Source organism: Marmota marmota, unplaced genomic scaffold, assembly GCF_001458135.2.
Source record: "Marmota marmota marmota unplaced genomic scaffold, marMar, whole genome shotgun sequence".
NCBI classification, from domain to species: domain Eukaryota; kingdom Metazoa; phylum Chordata; class Mammalia; order Rodentia; family Sciuridae; genus Marmota; species Marmota marmota.
The window spans coordinates 12,424,650-12,443,531 of NW_026000153.1; the positions used below are offsets into that span (position 1 = coordinate 12,424,650).

Sequence of the window (18,882 nt, forward strand, 5' to 3'; positions counted from 1 at the left end):
TTGAACTACAAATATCTTTCCAGATGAAGAAGCTCCTAATCTAATTAGCTGTAAATAGGCCTCTTGGGTGCCACACTGCTTAACTAGAAGATGGCAGGAGCAGGACAGAAGGGGCTGCTGGAGAAAGATGATCCATGATGATAGATTCCTTTTCAGTGGATATGGTTGGGATGGGGTGAGGGGCTCATTTCTTTGTGAAGATGTTGGGGAGTTTTGCACTGGGTGAGCTGGCCTGTGATGAATACTTGTTTTTCCTTAGTGTTTCCTGTCCCTTCCAGACAGCATGATCAGGTTGTTTGGGCAGAAAAGAAATACTATCAAACACATTTAATTATCCTGAAGGGTCTCAATTTGTTATATGCTTCCCCACTGACAGACCCCAGTTAAGACCACATAGCCTAAATGTTTGCCTTGGAATAGGAAGTCAATCACCTTAGAGTTCTTTATGGTGTGGATACAAACTTGTGGAGAGATTACATGCAGGGGTGGGTCCTTCCTAGTCTCACTGCTTGGACTATAGAATGCATATGTAGAACCTCTATCCTGTAGAAGAAGTCAGGGCAAGGTCACAGGGCCTCATTTAAAAAGATGGCTTTGGTTGATTGTGCTCTTCTGGTCTGTTTGGAAAGGTTTCCTAAAGGTTCTGGGTTTTGGTAAACAGTGGCCAATTTGGGGTGAGGCAGGTCCCAGGGGAATAAGGTGATGTAGAAAGGAGGCTGTAATTGGACTGATGAATTGAGGACAATCAGCCAGGCCTCAGATGCCCACAGACCACAGGCTGCCCTGTGACTGCTGTCTCCAGGGCACTCCCTTCAGCCTTTGGCCACCTAAAGTGCTTGGTGACTCTTCAACCCACTCTGCCTCCCTCCTTTCCCACACCCTGGGGTGACACTCACAGCCTCTAGGCTTCATCCAAAAGGGTTCCAGCAGCTCATGGTGGGTAAGCAATCACCCCTTAGCTCCAAGCCTGCAGCTCTGCTCAGCGATACTGAGTGGACCCTGCCAACTACACTTCCCAAACTGTCTGTGGGATGCACCTGCCAGTGGAAAGCCCAGGAGGGAGATGGGAAAGGGGGAGGCGGGGAGGGACTATTTCCTGTCTTCCTTTGCCCCTCCCAGCTCAGCCTCCTGGTGTCTTCTGTGGTCCCAGCAGCATTTGACCTGGGTGCCCTCATCAGTCAGACTACACACTGTGCCCAGGTCTGGGCATCAGCTGCTACACCTTTATGAAAGGAGACCCTGCCTACAGTACTACTGAGAATGGTCAGAACCAACAGAGAGAAGAGCATGAGCGGTTGTTGGGCCTCTGTGATCTTGCTGGTGCTTGGGGTCTGGCAGATTCAACCAAGGGCACAGTGAGAGGGTGATTCTGTTCTTTCCCCACTGCCCACTCAGACTGCAGTGTTCGATCATCCCCTGACCCTGGAAGAAGTCCCGGTCAGCCTGATTAGGCGTGTGCTCATTTTCAGATAACATGCATTTCTCTGGTTGTGTTAAATTTCATTTTAGAAAATGAAAACATCTGGTTCAGGTAGTCTGGTCCTCATAATTTTAAGTAAAATTCCTTTTTCCCAGCCCATCCCCAGCTTGAGGCTGGATAGCTGTGCTCAGGAAGGGGAGTGTGGTCCACTTGGCCAGCCTTTCTTTGCAGTTACTGGCCGAGACTTCTGACCCCTGGGGATGGTGGTGGAGGGAGAAGAGGTCCATTGGGGTGAGTGCCTCTGTCTGGGAAGATGACTGGATCTGGTTCTCTGTAGTGTGGGCTGTCCTAGGGCTCACGACAAAGGCTCCCCTGGTGGAGTTGGTGCCTTCCCCACACCCCCCTCAGTCACTTTAGTCTGCTGTTTCATCCCTGGTCAGTTGAAGGCCAAGCCCTGTGAGGTCACCTTGTCCTTCAGGCTGTCCTCTCTGGACTGTCCCCTTCCTTTCATGTGGTCCTTTTCCTTGCCCAGGGCACTCTTTCTGCTCTGTTGCTTCTGTCACTGCCTTTCCATTCCTCACAGGGTGTCACACATCAGCCCTCTTGGCTGCAGGCTCTGGTGACCCCATCCAGGTCTCTGGGTGACTTCCTTATAGTGGGTGGGGTGGGGGGAGGCATCTGCATCTTCCCCCTTGGGGAGAGCAGGGCCCCACTGCCATCCTAAAACTAGCTGTCCCTAGCCTCAACCCTGGTGGGCCCTTGAGGAAGGAGTTAGGCAACAGGCTACAGACCTGGTTTCACTCCTTCTTTTGCAGGTGCTAGTATTTTAAAGGTGCTCTAAAAATTTCTCTTGGAAGAAATTAGATGGAGGGAAGGTAGGAACAGTTGGTCCTACGTTTTGGTGGCCTCAGATAAAACAGAGGTAGAAAGAAATATTTCAGTTTTTAACATCCTGTCATAAAAACTATCCTAGATGTCTGAGAAGTTAGCCATCATTATATATATATCTTACAGACAAGGAAATGAAGGCTCAGAGTCAATAAGTAAATATAAGTGGCTAAGCCAGGATTTGAACCCAAGCTGGACTCAGAATCCAAGTGATTATACATACAGGTATGTTAGGGGCTCGGACCTCCTCTCTGGATACCGCTCCTGATTGTGGAGTCAGCTTGGCACACAGCTCTCAGACTGTCAGTGGGGGTAGCTGTACATTCAGATTTGTTTGGCCAGCCCAGGTTTTCCTGGTATTAGTTAGTAGTGGTGTCTCTCCTATCAAACAGCCCAGTTTGGACAATAAATTAATTATGTGCCCATCATAATGGTTGGGGCTTGGGGAGTGTCATTTAGAGGGACCAGAAGCATCAGAAGTTTCTTAGGGGGGATAGACTGTTTCATACTCTCCAAAGGTTGTTTTAGACTCTGTGGGAAGATCTGAAGTTGGGGATGAAGTTCAGGCAGCCCTCTCCAGATGCAAGGATGCCAGGGAACACACCAGGTTTCACCCCAGGTCCCAGCTTGGTGATGTTGGGATGTGGTGGGAACTTCAAGAGGTGAGGCCTAATTGGAGGACCTTATGTTATTGGGAGTGTGCCTCCAAAGGGGACCGTGGTACCATGATACCTGTTCTTTCTCTCCTCTGCTTCTTGATCATGAGGTGAGTGCTTTTGCTTTACTCCTGCTATGATGTGCTGCCTCACCGTGGGCCCAAAGCAGCAGGGCCAATAGATCATAAATTGGAACCTCCAAAAATGTGAGCCCAAACAACCCTTTTCTCTTTCTATGTTAATTATCTCAGGTATGTCATTAAAGGGATGGAAATCTGACTAACAGTGGTCTCTTCAGCAAGGGTCATAAAGGACACAGGATGGGAAGTGTGTGAGAGATGTGTGTCCACTCATGGCTTCTGAGGTTGTCTATTTTTTTGCTTCCCACTGTACTTTTCTAGTCTAGGACATTTTAATCAGAATTATAACCACCATTCTGAACTTCTTAAGAGCCTTTGTAGGGGCTGGGGATGTAGTTCTGTGATAGAGCACTTGCCTAACATGTGAGACCCTCTGTTCAATCCCCTGCCCTTCAAAAAACAAAAACAAGACAACTTTTATTTGAACTTGTGTTATGTGAGTGAGGTCCAACAGGATAACAGAATCTGTGTGAAGGAAGGAGTTGGAGACTCAGTTCTACAAGATCTTGCCTCCAGCCACCTCCCAGGGATGGGTACTTGGCTGCTGTGCCCTCCAGCCCAGTGTCAGCTAGGGGATGTCAGTGAGGGAGGCTTTTATTCCCTGCCCTCTGCCCCCTGTGAGAACCTGGGCACAGACAGGTAAAGATTGGGGTTGAGCATGGAAGCAGTTGTCCACTGCCCCAGCTGGCAGTGCTGGTACTTAGTGGGCAGGGGAAGTGAGCTCCAGGCCCTATCTAAGTATGACAGAAGACTCTGGGAATCATCCTTCTGCTCTGGACTGGTGGTGGGTCCTGAGCAAGGGAGGTTCCTGGTTGGACTGCAGACCCACTGAGCACTGGCAGGAGGACCTCAACAGCTCTCCAGCCTGATTGTCTCAGGGTGGGAACCCCAGTGCCTGTGAAGGTTGGCACTTGCCCCAAGTAGCCCCTGTTTGGAGGGAATATTTAGTCTAGTGACTCTGCACCTCAAGGAAGCCTCCATTTCTCCTTCCAGCATTACCTTTCTCTCTTCTGGGTAGCTCAAAGCAACCTCTAGGGACAAGCTACTAAATAAGAGTAGTGGAATTTCGGTGATTCCATTTATGAGTTCAGTGCCCTTATAGTTCCATGTAAGATTGGAACTATCCAATATAAAGATGAACATAATCTTCCTGTGGGTTATTTAAATTTTTAATTTTTTTTTAGAATGACATCAAATGGCAAAGAGAAAAACACCTTGACAAGGTGAGAGGAGACTGCTGAAGGAAGGAAAAAGCTTTATGTTTGGCACCTTTAATGGAACTTCCCCCTTGCTTTTTGAACAAGGGCACCTGCATTTTTAATATTAATTGGGCCCTGCCAATTGTGTAGCTGGCCCTGAGCACAGGTTTTGGTGCAATCCCCTGTGACAACTGTTAGCCTCAGGTAGCTGAAGCTGCAGATGATCCATCTGCTACTGCTTCACCCCCTGCTTGGGTGTGTGGCATTCAGACTGCTCTTTCCTGTTCCCTCCCATGCTTTGCCACATAATTTCCCCAGGTCTTTGAAAAGTTCAAGGGGAAGATAATGGCCCTCCTGATGCTGTGTTAGGTGTGTTCTCTGATGATGACCTGATGACATACAGAGTTGCCTTCATAGTTCTACCCTGTACAGTCATTCCTCAGCATCTTTGGGGGATTGGTGATATGACCTCCCTTGGATCTCCAAATCCATGGATGCTCAAGTGCCTTATGTAAAATGGCATAGATCCTCATATGACCTGGATACATCTTCTGATGCACTTCAAATCATCTCTAGATTACAATACCTAACACAATGTAAATGCACGGTAAACAGTTGTTATGCTACGTTGTTTAGGGAATAATATCAAAAAGTCTGCACGACTTCAGTACAGATGCAGCCATAATGGGCCTAGCTATGTTTTCTATCTGCAGTTGGTAGAATTTATAGATGCTGAACCTGCTGATATGAGGGGTGACTATATACAGGCTCATCATCTGAGTAACATGCATGAATCCCTCTCCTAGTGCCAGATGCCTGATAAGAGTCAACAAAAGTTGGCTTCCCTCCCCTTTCCTTTCCTTCCATGAGTCTGAACTTATTAGTGATTCTGCCTTCATTTTTTCACATGAACATCTTCCAGCTCAATCCCACTACTCTTCAGGGAGGAATGGGAGGCTTGTCTGTCCCCTGCTGCCCTTGATAGAGCACACTGGTGGCCATTAGGAGCCAAGCAGTGTGCTCTGCCCAGCCCCATCTTGCTTCCTCAGACAGAAACCAAGCTGGAGCAGCCCCAACCTGCTCCTCTGACCTCCATGAGAAGCGAGGAGCTGCCTGCGCCCTCTCTGTGCACTCGCCATTTTTCTTCTTGTCTCCCACCTGCCATCTTCAGGGTTCTGGCAGCAGCTGGACTGAAATTGGAGAGTAGGAGAAACCCTTTGCCTCCGTTTGCCTAGAATTAAAATGGTTGTGGATATGCCTTTCATGGCAGATTTTGCTGATCAGGGAAATTTGCACCTGTTTGGAGTTGGCATCACATTTAGAGAGAGCAAGGGAAAACAGAAACAAAGGCCAGCGCATCCGGAATGATGACTGCCAAAATTACTTACCAAAGACATCTGCGAAGCTGCGAGCCATTCGGGAGGGATGTGAAAATGAGCCCCAGCTGAGTCTCCCAGCAAAATGATTCCCCTGGGCTGTGAACCTAGGCAGCACAATTTATTTACATTATTTATGCACTCAAGTGGTTGGGAGGCTCCAGCTTGGGTAGTTATGAGAGCAGATAGCCTCGTGTTATTCTGTGCACAGCTCATCGTAACAGTGATACATTACCGCTTTTTGTGTGTCGGAGGGTGTGAGGGGCCCAGCATTTAGGAGCTGAATGAAATTTCTAGGCCATTGGAACTGCGAGCTAAGCTATACAGATGCAGGTGTGTTTCTCAGCTCTGCATAAAACTGACTGGTCTACAACATCCTGAGCGCATTATGGATGAATAAATGAATCAAAATTTTATCTGGATTCAGAAATATGCCCTAAATTTTGGTCCTGGAGATGGCTTTCTTGGAAAATACACCAATTTCTGTTACAATTCACTTTAAGAGTTAATGACCTCATGGAGCAATTTTGATTTTTTTTCAAAGATATTGTGGTCTCTTAAAGCCCTTAATCCATATACACAAAAGCACTGGATGGATGATTCTGGCTGATTAATGGAGAGATGAAGATAGAAAGGTCTCCATGTAGCCTGTGTGTCTGGAGGTAAGAATCACTTAATCTGATTCTGTGGCCCATCCACACAAATCAGTCATCTATGGATATACTCTTCCAAATCCCGTAAGAAGCTGGGAAAGTCAATTGTTGCCTCCCTGTGGCAGAAAGGGAAGTTTCCTTTTCCACCCCAAACCTTTCCAGTGAAGCCAGAGGATGGCCCAGTCTTACAGTGGTGGATCCCTAGTCTGAGTGTCCATGGAAACTTCAATTTGGTCATACAGATGGGAATTGAAAATAGCCAGGATATCCAGAAGGGAAGAGGGGCATGGGATGTGGGAATCCATGAGCTTCCCTCAGTGACTCTAGAAGGTCTAGGGTTTCATCTAGATCTGCATTTTTATTATTATAATTATTTTTTTCCACAGTGCTTATTTTTTCTAAGTTGCATATGTATGTCATGGGCCTTTACATTTCCTATCCTTTTTCCTGCTTCTCTGAGAGCCTAAAGGCTATGTTTTTTTTTTTGCCATGGAAACACTGAGCCAAGTCTAACCCTTGGTGCATCACTGGAATAGTTGTCCAGGAAATACCTGTGGAATGAATGGGTGAATGACTGAGGGAGTGAGAAGCTTCTGAAAGTTGGGAGAAAAACGCTGCTCAATAGATGCAGTGATGTGACCTCAGGGTCTGTTTCCAGGTGTCGTGTGGGCGGTGAGCTTTCTCCCAGCTGTACTGGTGGCCCAGATATTTATGGCATTGGACACTTAGAGTACAGATCTTTTGCTCAGTTGCTTTGGGAAGCCCCTGCAGGCTAGAGCTTGGCAGCCCCCTCGAGTAATTCAGATTTTTTTTTCTTTCTGTGTATCTTTAGCCCAGTGGACACAAGAACTTGTTCCATCAGTGCAAGTCATAGTGTCTGAACTTGTAGTGCATTGAGAAGGACTTCCCAAGGATGAAACATTTCAGTTGGTGCCTCTCCTTGTTTTCTTATTTGGAAAAATCCCAGATTTTTTTTCCCATGGGAAAAATTCCAAGACTCTGTTATCCGTCCTGAAGCCTCTTCTAAAATTATCATTACATTTTGTAATGAAACAATTAAGTTTTGGGCATTTTATAGACTCTGCTTTCTTTTCTATTTCTTTCTCAGGTCTTTTTCTGATTTGTCATGAAAACAAATATAATTAAATACATAATTACATATAATACAATTAAAGTAAGTTCTTTTTGACTTAACCAGAAAACAACATTCTGTTGTGATAAGCACACTGACTTTTACAATTCATACCTTCACAGAATTTCTTCTCATATGGAATTTCATCTTTGGGATCTTTACCCTTTAAAAGAGAAATGATGAGATTAGTAATTTAAAAAAAAAATTATGAGACAAATACACTAAATCCTTTCCAACTGACTGTTAGAAGTAAAAAAGCAAATCAATAAATAAAATCCTTTAAAGTCTTTTATGTATTTTTGGTCTTTTTACATATACATGATAGTAGAATATATTTTGACACATTGTACATACGTGGAGTATAACTTATTCTAATTAGGATCCCATTCTTGTGGTTGTACAGATCAAGGACCGAGGCATTAAACCAGAGACCCTGCACCTACGCGAAGAAAATGTAGGCCCCACTATCCATCATGTCAGCCTAGGAACTGAATTCCTCACCAAGACTCCTAAAGTGCATGAAGTAAAATAAAGAATCAATAAATGGGATGGTATTAAACTAAAAAGCTTCTTTGCAGCAAAGGAAACAATCAAGAACATGAAGAGAGAGCCTACAGAATGGGAGAAAATCTTTGTCATCTGCCTCAGATAGAGCATTAATCTCCAGGATAAACAAAGAACTAAAAGCTAATACCTTTAAAGTCTCTTGAGTCCCTAATCCAACAGAGCAACACTGTGAGAGTAAACTGGGTTTAAGAGGAACTGGGAGTGGGAATAAGGAGAGATCCAGAAGCTGGGTCTCCTTTTTCAGAGGGTTGAGGGCAGTATTTTGGGGGAGAGGTGCATGAGCTAACGGTCTCCCTCCTTGGAGCACTGAGGGCCCCATGAGTGTCACACAAGATCAGGGCAGGTTCTGCAGTCCCTGAGCTGGAGACCTAACTGTTCTGGCATCTACCACACCTAAATATTGATACTCCTAGAGCTGAATTTTCAACCAGGGTTGATTTTCCCCAATACCTTACCATCCCACACTCAACCCAGGGACAATGCTAAAGTCTGGAGGCAGATTTGTCTGTCACAACAGGGTGGGAGTCACCCTGGGACCTAGTGGTCAAGGCCAAGAAAGCTGCTAAACATCCTACAGTTTACAAGACAATCCCAACAACAAAGAATTATGTAACTCCTATGTCAATAGTGCCAAGATTCAGAAACCTGAAGGCAATTTGAATCTGTGAGGGGGACAGAGTTGCCGCAGCTGAAGCTTCCTAACATCAAAAGCTTCCTAACATCTCCCTTCCAGGGACATGAATAGTAAATATGCCAAGACAGAAGTGCTGGGTAGTCAGAGATGCGCTGGAATTACCATGCCCACTCTCCTGGCCTTTGGGGGCTCCCAGTGCATATTAAAACATTAAAGATGCTGAGTCCAGAAGGAAAGAGAACTGTTCAGCTTCACTGGGCCCAATGGCTCCCTATACTTAACCAGATGACGGAGCCCCTCCCTCCATACCTATTAATATCACACTCAACACTTGATCATGGGGATGCAGTTGGGACTATGTTGGCTCTGATGGTTGTGAAGTCCCCTCCTTGTTCCCGATTTTGTGATTCTGTGAGTCATTTTTGCTGCAGAAGGGATCGGTAGCAAGGCGATGCATCTCTCCCATTATTCATATGAACACTGAGTTTTGCCTCCCTGAGCTCATGTTAGGTTTCCTCTGGTCTTTTCATGGCCCTGCTCTTTATGTAGGGTGGCACACCATGTCAAAGGCAGTAGTGGAACATGGAATGAGGATGGCAGCCATGTAACCTGATAAGCCCCCATAGTACCCCAACATGAGAATGAGACTTGGTTTTATTTGAGTAAGAGTTGAGTTGGGGTTCTTGACACCTCAAAGCTCTAGGGGAGATGGCTTCTCTTCCTCCACAAAAAAGCAATGTGACTGAGAACAGGGTGGGAGGTGTGGGCTGGGATAAAATCATTGCCATGCTTTTCATATCCCAGAAACCACAGGCCATTTGTGTCCTGGGATAGGGAAATGTTTATGGCAATTTTCTCTTACTCATCCAGGCAGGTTTCCTTTGAAACCAGGGAATCTAAAGCTTCAAGGGTCCTTGTTTGTATAGCTCCTGCCAGTGTGAATGTTGGGAGTGACTGGGAGCTACTGAATGTTCTAGGTGAAGAGAGGAGGCCACGCTATAATCAGGATACCTTTCCATGTAAGCACTTCTGGTTGGTTGGAAAAGACTAAATCAAAGGGTCTAAAATTTCTAAGCTTCTGTAATCTTTTAGGATTTCTTTTATTGTACTAAATAATTATTTTCTTTCATATTTCATTTTATATTTGTAAGTTGGTATTTTTTTTTTAATTCTTCACAAGGACCTTTCAAATTGTGTAAATTTAAGATTGTAAAACTTGAGTCTTCTGCCATTACTGTCCAAGGATAAATACTTGGTTGGCTTTCCTCCTTCCTTCCCTTTCTCTACCTGGGAGCTGTAAACCCATTATTCACAGGGAACTGAGACACCAACATCAGATGCCTTGAGGTGTGGATAGCGAGGTAAATACGGGGTAATTTTCACTCTGCCTGACTGTGCTGATGAAACAGGTAAAAAATGGCAGCCAAAAATGGTGATAGCATGTGGTTTGCTCCAACAGCTGTGTGGGTTGCTGTAAAACTTTGTGAACACCACTCCCATTTCACTTCACAGTGTTCAGACAGAATGAAAGCACTCAACACGGTGACCATGAGCAAAGCTGAAAGGGCTGTGACCCTGAGAGCCCTCATTTCTCATCACATCACGGATGCTTTTCATGTGTGATGCAGACTCTCTACCCTCCTCGGAGCAGCTGGAAGAGTTCTCATGGGCTGTCACCTCCTTCCTTACCTGTGACTAAAGCAAATGGGCAGTGGGCTTTGGGGGAAGGCAGAAAATAAGAGATAGTGTTAAACTTGAATTTTAGCGCTTACCCAAATGCCATTACAATTTGAATCCCGATGTATGTCCCAGTTGTCTGGCCTTAAAAAAAAAAATCCACATTGATTTTGGTCTATGCTTATCCCTCAGTGAATGTTAGTTTTGTGAATAAAGGAATGAAGGCTACACAAAATGCCACTGAAAGTCAACCATGCCCAAGAGCGTTCCCTGTTGCTGGGTGTTGTGACACAGAAGCCTCCATGGGACTGCTCGTGTTAAACTTGGTTTGGGGTATTTACTGGGAACCCTGAAACAAATCCAGTCTTTTTCATGATTGACTATACTCATGGACTTCTGGAATGGTGCTGGTGAGCATAATGAACAAATCTGCAGTCTATTTTATATAAATAGGTGAAGCTGCTAAAATGGTGCCTCGAGAATGCCCAAACACTTGGGTAATTCAATGCCTTGGCACTGTAATCACAGCACAAGTGAAGGTTGGCATATCCATTTTTTTGAAGTTGGAGAAGTGATTGGCTAAACATCAGCTCAGGACTAAAGTCTGATGTGATTTCCATTCTTTACTCTTTACTCCAGAGGGGACAGATTGTAAGCACCATGAGAAGGGATATATATATAAAAATATCTCATTTACCACCTAACATGATGCAAAGTACTTTGCAAATCTTAGGTGCTCAATAAACATTTCTTGGATAGATCAATGCATGAATGCTATTTTCTTCACTGAGCTTTACTTCCATTGGGTAAGATGTCCCTTCTGCCTGTAGGTGGGAATCCCTTAGGCTCCAAGAAGGAATTATGCCTCCTGCCTCCTTTTTGGAAGCTAATTTTCAAAATCAGTGACCAGTGGAGAGTTACCTTCTGCCAGGATATACTGTCTTGTCACTGTCGTTACAGTCTCTCCCTCTCCAGTGATAGCCCCGCAGCGTCTGCAGTTGAAGAGAACACATGGGAGGCATCAGGCTTGCTTTGATGGTGCCCACAGCAAAGGTGAATTAGAGCTATCTTGGGCGTTTTGACATTTGCACTTTTTAATTCAGAGATAGTCAAGGAACACTAAAGAACATTAAGAAAATCAAGATTAATATGAAAGGACATGCCATGTGAGGTGAGATATTTGAGGAATATATGTGTGCATGCATATGTGTGTACATGGGGTGTGTGTACATGCATGTATTCATGTGTTTGCATGTATGTATCAAGATTAATATGAAAGGACATGCCATTTGAGGTGAGATAATTGAGGAATGTATGTGTGCATGCATATGTGTGTACATGGGGTGTGTGAACATGCATGTATTTATGTGTTTGCATGTTTCAGATGTGTGTACATGCACGTGCGTGGCTCATTGTATATGTGTTCGTTCATGCATGTGTGTTGATGTACATTTCCAGAAACAACAGGACCACCCAACTTCCTAAAATTCCTCTGTTAACCACCAATCTTCTCAGGCTCTAAAATAATTAATATATTTAGCCAAATGGCTAATTACTTTATTGGACAACTTACAAATAATATAGCTCAACTATTAATCATGTGGATTTATATGTTTGATTTGACTGATTTGAAAGAATCAGGAGTTACAATAAGCATGGCATTGGTAGCACATGCCTGTAATCCTAAGGACTGAGAAAGATGGACTACAAGTTTGAGGCTAATCTCAGCAGCTCAGCAAGCCCCTAAGCAACTTCACAAGGACTCAAAATAAATAACAGCAACAAAAGGGCGGGGGATGTGGTTCAGTGGTTTAAGCAGCTCTGATTCTATCCCCAGTACCCCACCCTCCAAAAACCAGTTTTAATTATGTCCAACAATGTTCTTGTTTCCTCCATTCCCAAGTAGAAGAGCTGAGATCCTTCACATTTGGAGGACTTTGTGACATGTCACTTGCTTGTTTACTTTCCCAGAAGACAACCTGACATCCTCGGAGTTCTCAATTGAACTCACACCTATACACTCTTTCTAAATAAGTTAAAGTAGGCTTGAGAGTTTCCAAAGTAATTCACAACACCTCTCAGGGTAACCACAGTCCCATGGAAAATTCCAGCTGGCAATGGGAACAAAGAAAAATAGAAAGCCTGGGCCTACGACTTGCTTTGATGTCCTGTGTATTGTCACGAAGCCAAAATGTCCTTAAGAATCATGAAATGATGGATCGTTCATCAAATTAATAATGCATTCAAATGAAATTCTGCCTTATTTTGTTAAAGGGAAGAAAACTGAAGGAAGTGATGTAATATTCAGCGAACATCTGGTTATTCTTAACAATACTTACTGGGAAAACACTGTATTTGTCTGAGTCCATATCTTTGTACGGCACAGAATTTGTTATAGATCTAGAAAAAAAAAAACAAAACACCCAGTAAGCTGAGATAAAAACAAACAAACAGGTTTGTGAAAACAAACAGAGACACTTTCAGACACGGCTGTGTTGAGTTTAGACAGAGGGCTGATCTAAGAAAAAAATTCAGGATCTGCATGCTGCATCAGAGTGCCAGCTAAACTTTGTCAATCTTTGCTCTCCATTCAAAAGACTGTCTTCTTTCTGTTATTTAATGTGACCCTTGTGGGGAAGAGAATAACTGAGTTGTGGGTATGGACATTGCTGATGAGATCCCCAGGAAAGAGGAGATTGTGCTATATGGGTCCAGTCAAGGAACTCAGCACTGCAAGTTGAATTTGTGACATTTTACACATCCTGTTAAGAAGGCCTTTCTTTCATGTTCACTCTTTTCAACCACTCACTCTGAGAATCTTGGGCATTACTGTCATTAGCTGGCAGTTTCATTCTCAGTTGTAAGTCTGGGTAACCAAGGAGCCTAGGGATGACCTGACCCTTCCCAGTTCTCAAAGGCAAACACTGCTTTTCATTTAGCCATTCTCACTTAGAGAGTGGCTAAGTAATGCAGTCATGGGGCAGGGTGAGGTTCTTCTTGGAACTTAAATTTTAGAGTTAGTAATGAGGCCCTGTCCAGGATTTACTAAATGGTATTTTGAATCAAGGGCATCTCAGCAGTTCTGAGAACCTGAAGGCAAATGAATGCTGTCCGAGACATTTAAACCTACTTGATCATCTAAAGAATCAGACTAAGAGTCCAGGGGCTCAATGAGAACCAGGTGCTGGGTCCAAAGTCAGATTTATCCATCACCAGCTCTGTGACCCACAGCAAATAGCTCTTTTGAAAGGGGACAATAATGATGCCTGCCTTATAAGATTGCATTTATGACAGTTTTTGTTGCATAGACACCAGATAATTTTAATCATCCTTATTATTACTGAGCCACGGGTTGTTTCAAAGAATAAACGAAGCTGCATGTAAATATATTTTGTAAATAATAAAGTACTGAACAAATTGCCATCTGGTGCAAATTGTACTCGAAGCACAATGATTTTCAAAAAGAAGAAAAGCATGCTGTTTTTGCTTTTTTTTTTTTTTTGAAATAAAAGAATAATTTCCCTTTTAAATTGGGCCAAGAAAATCCCTGGCCACAGATGCTCTTGAATTCAATTTTTCAAAGGTGGTTCAATTAAAGAGTTGTCACTGTGGCACTGTTAAGACCCACTGGCCCATGGCTAATACAGGAAATGCAGTGATGCATTCATCAAGGAGGGGACAGTGGTCCCACTTCAGGGGACCAAGATATGATGAAATGATGGGCTGCCCGGGCAGCTGGCTGCATCTCAGCCTCTCAGCATCTTCGCCATGTCTGAGATTTCCCCTCTTCTTCCCAAATCCTGATGCCTCTTCATCTACCCCATTCACATCACGGGGTGTTGCGACAGTTTCTGGGATCTAAGCCAGCACTTTACATAGCTGGCTGCTGGGGCTCTTGCTGACAGATGAGCCAGGAAAAGTGTGTAACTTGTGGATCCCTAAGAGAGGATCTGAATGTGGGTCAGAATCACAGCTGCATCCTCCTCACCCCAGATATTTTCACAACAGACTGGAGATGTTCAGTGGATTTAGCTCCCAGGAAGCTCAAGAGGAGAAGGCTGGAAGAACCTAGAAAATGTGTTTGCTGTGAGTGGGATTATGTTCACCCAAAGAGAGATGTCCTAATCCTGACTCCCCGTGAATGTGGCCTTTCCTATCTGGAAATAGAATCTTTACAAATGTAATCTAGTTTGAAGTCATTAGGGTAGGCCACAATCTAGTATGTCTGGTGTCCTTATGAAAGGAAACAATGAAGACCCGGGAACGATGGCCACATGGAAGATGAAGGCAGAGGTTGCAGTGGGACTCATGGAGGAGTTTCCTTCTACATGAAATGGGAATAATAATAAACCCTACTGTGAAGTTGTGAGAACCAAATGAAGAAATGTATTGAAAATCCATTACTGGAGACCCAGCAGAGCACCCCTAATGCAGCAGCAGAAGCATGTTAAATGTCGCTGAGGCTATAGTTTGGGTCCAGAACTTCCTTCAAAGGCCCATGTGTTAAAGACTTGGTCTTTTGGAAGTAGGAAAACCATTAACAGGTGGGACCTAGTGGAAGGTTTTAGGTCACTGCAGGTGTGCTCTAGAAGGAAATTGTGGGGCTCTGGTCTCTCCCTCCTTCTCTTTCTTTCTCACTTGGCCATGCACTAAACAGGTTTCCTCTACCGTGATGTACAGTTCTCCTGCCATGATGGACTGGGCCATCACAGGCTCAAAGCAACAGGGCCATTTGGTCTTGAACTGAAACTTCCAGAACTCTGAGCCAAAATAAACTTTCTTCTTTTTAACCTGATTATCCCAGGTATTTGTTACAGTAATAGAAAGTTGACTACCATACTGAGGAAGGAAGGATCTATGCTATTTTTTCTTTTAGTCCAGTGTCCTTCTCGAGTCACTGTTTGTCTCTTAACATATTGAACAGTGATTCTATGATATCTAGTTTAACTCCAGATGCCAAAGGGAACCGGAATATGGGATTTGAACTGAGATAGTGGTGGTGGGCAGTATTGGGGAATTCTGACACTGTCTTTCTGTTTGGAATCCTACTCGTATGAATGAGCCAGACTGTTCAGGTAGAATTCTGTGAAAAACAGCCCCCTTCCAACTTCATGAGTGCCTGGCAACTAAAGATGCTCAACGAGTCCCAGCCACAACCAATGGCTGACCTGCTCTGAATCTTACATGGCAAGAAGGAACTGTCCCCAGTTGTCATGCAATAAGTGTTAGAGCTGCACAGAAAGCCTTACTGGCACCCTGCATTCTGGCATGGGGCAAAAAGCAAGCTTTCAGATTCAAAGGTACTGGTCAATACAATCTATTTCCAAAGTGGTTTTGTTTGGAGCCAATTTGTCTTGTGATTTCGGTACAAGGCACATTTTAAGCGAGAAACACTGTCACCTTTAGGAAGATGACATTTAAATATGAGTATCATTTTAATCATTAGAAAACAGAAAGAAGTGAAGATGTTATTATAGGCTTGGGAGGTAGAAAAAGAATACCTACAATTTAATTTTCTGACAGATCTTGGCCAAAAACGGGAGTGAACAAATATTGGAACCACTTCTAGGATATTGCTGGAGAGAGAGAGAGAAATAAATAAATACATAAATAAATATAGTTGTTTAATTCAAGGAATGGTTCCCCACCTAAGGTCTCTTCGGTGGTCCAGATTTCTGGATCTTCCTTCTAGAGTCTGCTCCATTTCACTTATCTAGATTTACCTCTTGTTCCTGTCCTCACACCCCATATTCATCCCACCTCCTGTGCCTTGATCCATGCTGGGACCTCAGCCTGAAGGCACCCCCCTCCCCTAGATTCCAGCCAGCCATTCCCACCTTTATGGCTGCCCTGGTTCTTCACCTTTTTCCAAAAATATCTGGCCTGCCTTGGTTGGTTCTAATGGAACAATGTTCCTTTGCCCAAGTGCTTTGAAAAAAGATTTGGGGAAAAAAGGCACTTTCAAATAAAATATTCCATCCTATTAAAGGTTAAATGAAGACTAAATGGAGAGACATGCTTGGAGGCTTGAGATGAAGGCAGGCCCTTTCCCCAAAGAAGCTGCGAGTTGTGAAGAACAGGGGATTTTAGATAGTAGTTTCTATAAGAACCCAGATGTGCGATAAATTAAAACCCCTGGCTTTTTATTAAGCAGTACTTTTAGAAAGATAGCAGTTTCCGTGATTATTAAAGAAAGAGAAGGCTACAGGGTAGAAAACGTTGGAAACCAGCAATTATCAACGAAGGGAAAGATGAGTCAATTCCCACCAGCCCAAAGAGACCTTTAGATGGCTATGGGCTGTATTATGGGTACTGGGGATACTCTGCCCCTGGCAAAGGAGAACTGGTAACCTTTTCAGAATACCAATGGAGTATGTAAAGGTCTTAGCGATGCCTGCCCATCCTTCCAGGAGTAGAAGCAATCCTGACTAGGCCCCCATCTCTATGCAAGGCCTAGAGACAGGCCGACTTTGTCTTTAGCCCACCATCAAGTGAAGGGTCTGGGTGGATGTCCTACTTCTTGGCATTCCCTATGGGGTCCACAGAGGTGGAGGCATTATTGGGGTTCTCTAGGAACCTGACCCAGAAAACCCAGATGACCCAGAAACCAGGAAGGAAGGAGGCAGGTAGGAGGTAAGACACAAATACCCTGAGGTTTTGCGATGCCAAGCACAGCCCACAGCCTTGCTAGAGATGCAAATCCTCAGAGGCTTCCCCCCAGATCTACTGAACAAGCTGCCATGGGGTGAGTCCCAGGAATCTGTCCTCTCACAGCCTTAAAAGTCATCCTGATGCTCACTCTCCAGGGTCATTTCCAATGCCCACTAAGGTTTGAGAACCACTGCTTTGGGTCCCAGTTGCTCAAGGTGTGATGATGGGCTAGGAGCATTGATGGCACCTGGGAGCTTTTAGAAATGCAGAGTATCAGGTCTCCTTCTCCCATCCTCAGACCTACTGCAATGTAATCTGTATTTCAACAAGGTCCCCAGAGGGCACACTAAAGCTGGAGGAGCCTGGATCCTGGCAGTAGGAGCACCCCACTCAATGCTGGGGAGGTGTGAGAAAGTTTGGCATCTTTCTTAGGAGACAGACAAACATTCAGTGTCTGAATCATGGAAGAAAGGAGGCATTATGTCAGGCTATTATGCACCTACAGGGTACCCTGAGGACAGTGGAGAAGCCTTGAACCCATCGCATTGGGCAGAGCAATCACATTTGTATCTCAAAAGGATATCTCTGGGGGGTAAAAGATGGCCTAGAAGCAAAGAGATGGGATAGTTCATCCCATTAGAGATAAGAGACCCTGAGAGATAAGAGATCCTGATCCCAGAGTTCCTAACCTCAGCACTATTGCCCTAATAGTTCAGCCTCCACTGTGAAGCTGTCTCGTGTACTGTGTAAGGTCCTCTACCCACTAAATGCCTCTTGCACAAATCTGTCTCCAGACTGTAATCAATGTCCCTCTTAGGTTAGGTGTGAGGGGAAAAGTTAGCACTGGCTTGGAAACTTTGAAGTAAAATCGGGTGGGGTGTAGAGGCAGTGGGAAAAAAAAAAGGGTGTTTAGAGGGTTAAATTCAAACACTTGGCTTCCGATTGAGATCAGGACTGTTGACACACTATAAATCAAACACTAGCATGCAATTATGCAAAACATTGGTGGCAGTTCGTAAGTACAGACACATTCTGAGTCTCAGACTCCAAAGTCAGGTTACATTTGAATGTTCAAGCTACTTTTAATATCTACTCTGAAGGCCTTGATCTAATTAACCTAATGACAATGTAGATTTTAACACTGATGATAACCAACACAGAAAAAACTCTATTGAACGGCCTTATAATTACAATACAAGAGGTACAATAGAATAAAATTTTATAATTGCACAGCTGTTCACTGTCAAAATCCAGCCTGAAGGCTTGAAGCTGTCTTTGATATTCACAGTGCAGAAATTTGGGTTAGGAAGTAGGAGATAGATAGAAGATAGATGATTTAGTTTGCTCAGGGACCCCCCAGAACACTTTCTGTTTATATAGAGGTTTGGATTAGCTGGTCTTTTCATCACATAGAAGGGGAAAGGCAATTGTCACCAAGCCATCTTCCCTACTCCGGGCAATTTACTTGCCAAGCAAACCGAGACAGATCCAGAGCAACACTGCAGCAGTCCTTGCTTACCATTTGCCAGCTCCCTCTTTTCATTTTGAACTTTGTGTACAGCCAAAATGTGGGCTGTTATTAACTCAGGAATGGGTTTAAAATATCACATCTAGCTGCATCTGATCCCATCTAAAATGAGCCTCAAACCTGGGACGTCCCTGGGGACAGGTGTACTACCCCATCTTCACTTTGCAATCTATTTAACCAGCGTTCACTTGCTTCCTGAGCGTCCCCACACATCAGGATAGTAAATGAATGCAAAATAACAAACAGGGTTTGAATAAAGAAATTAGGGTGAATGGCATAAATGGAAGGTCAAAGGAGGAAAGCTAACCTGAAATTGAATTTCTGCATGGTGAAGTGCCTTTCAACCTTTTGTGTGTGTGTG

The 18,882-nt window shown here is 44.1% G+C and overlaps 1 protein-coding gene across 2 annotated transcripts in view; it reads right to left on the minus strand.

Annotated features, from left to right (window-relative positions):
* Aoah (acyloxyacyl hydrolase) overlaps window positions 1–18,882 on the minus strand; it is a 213,642-nt gene that overhangs the window by 98,689 nt on the left and 96,071 nt on the right. For both annotated transcript variants that reach the window (XM_015490228.2, XM_048786464.1), the window contains exons 6-11: window positions 15,848–15,918; window positions 12,682–12,742; window positions 11,264–11,334; window positions 10,438–10,486; window positions 7,579–7,627; window positions 5,692–5,786 (exon numbers count right to left, since the gene is read on the minus strand). In XM_015490228.2, the coding sequence (XP_015345714.1) occupies window positions 5,692–5,786; window positions 7,579–7,627; window positions 10,438–10,486; window positions 11,264–11,334; window positions 12,682–12,742; window positions 15,848–15,918 (396 nt within the window). The remainder of the gene's footprint in view (window positions 1–5,691; window positions 5,787–7,578; window positions 7,628–10,437; window positions 10,487–11,263; window positions 11,335–12,681; window positions 12,743–15,847; window positions 15,919–18,882) is intronic.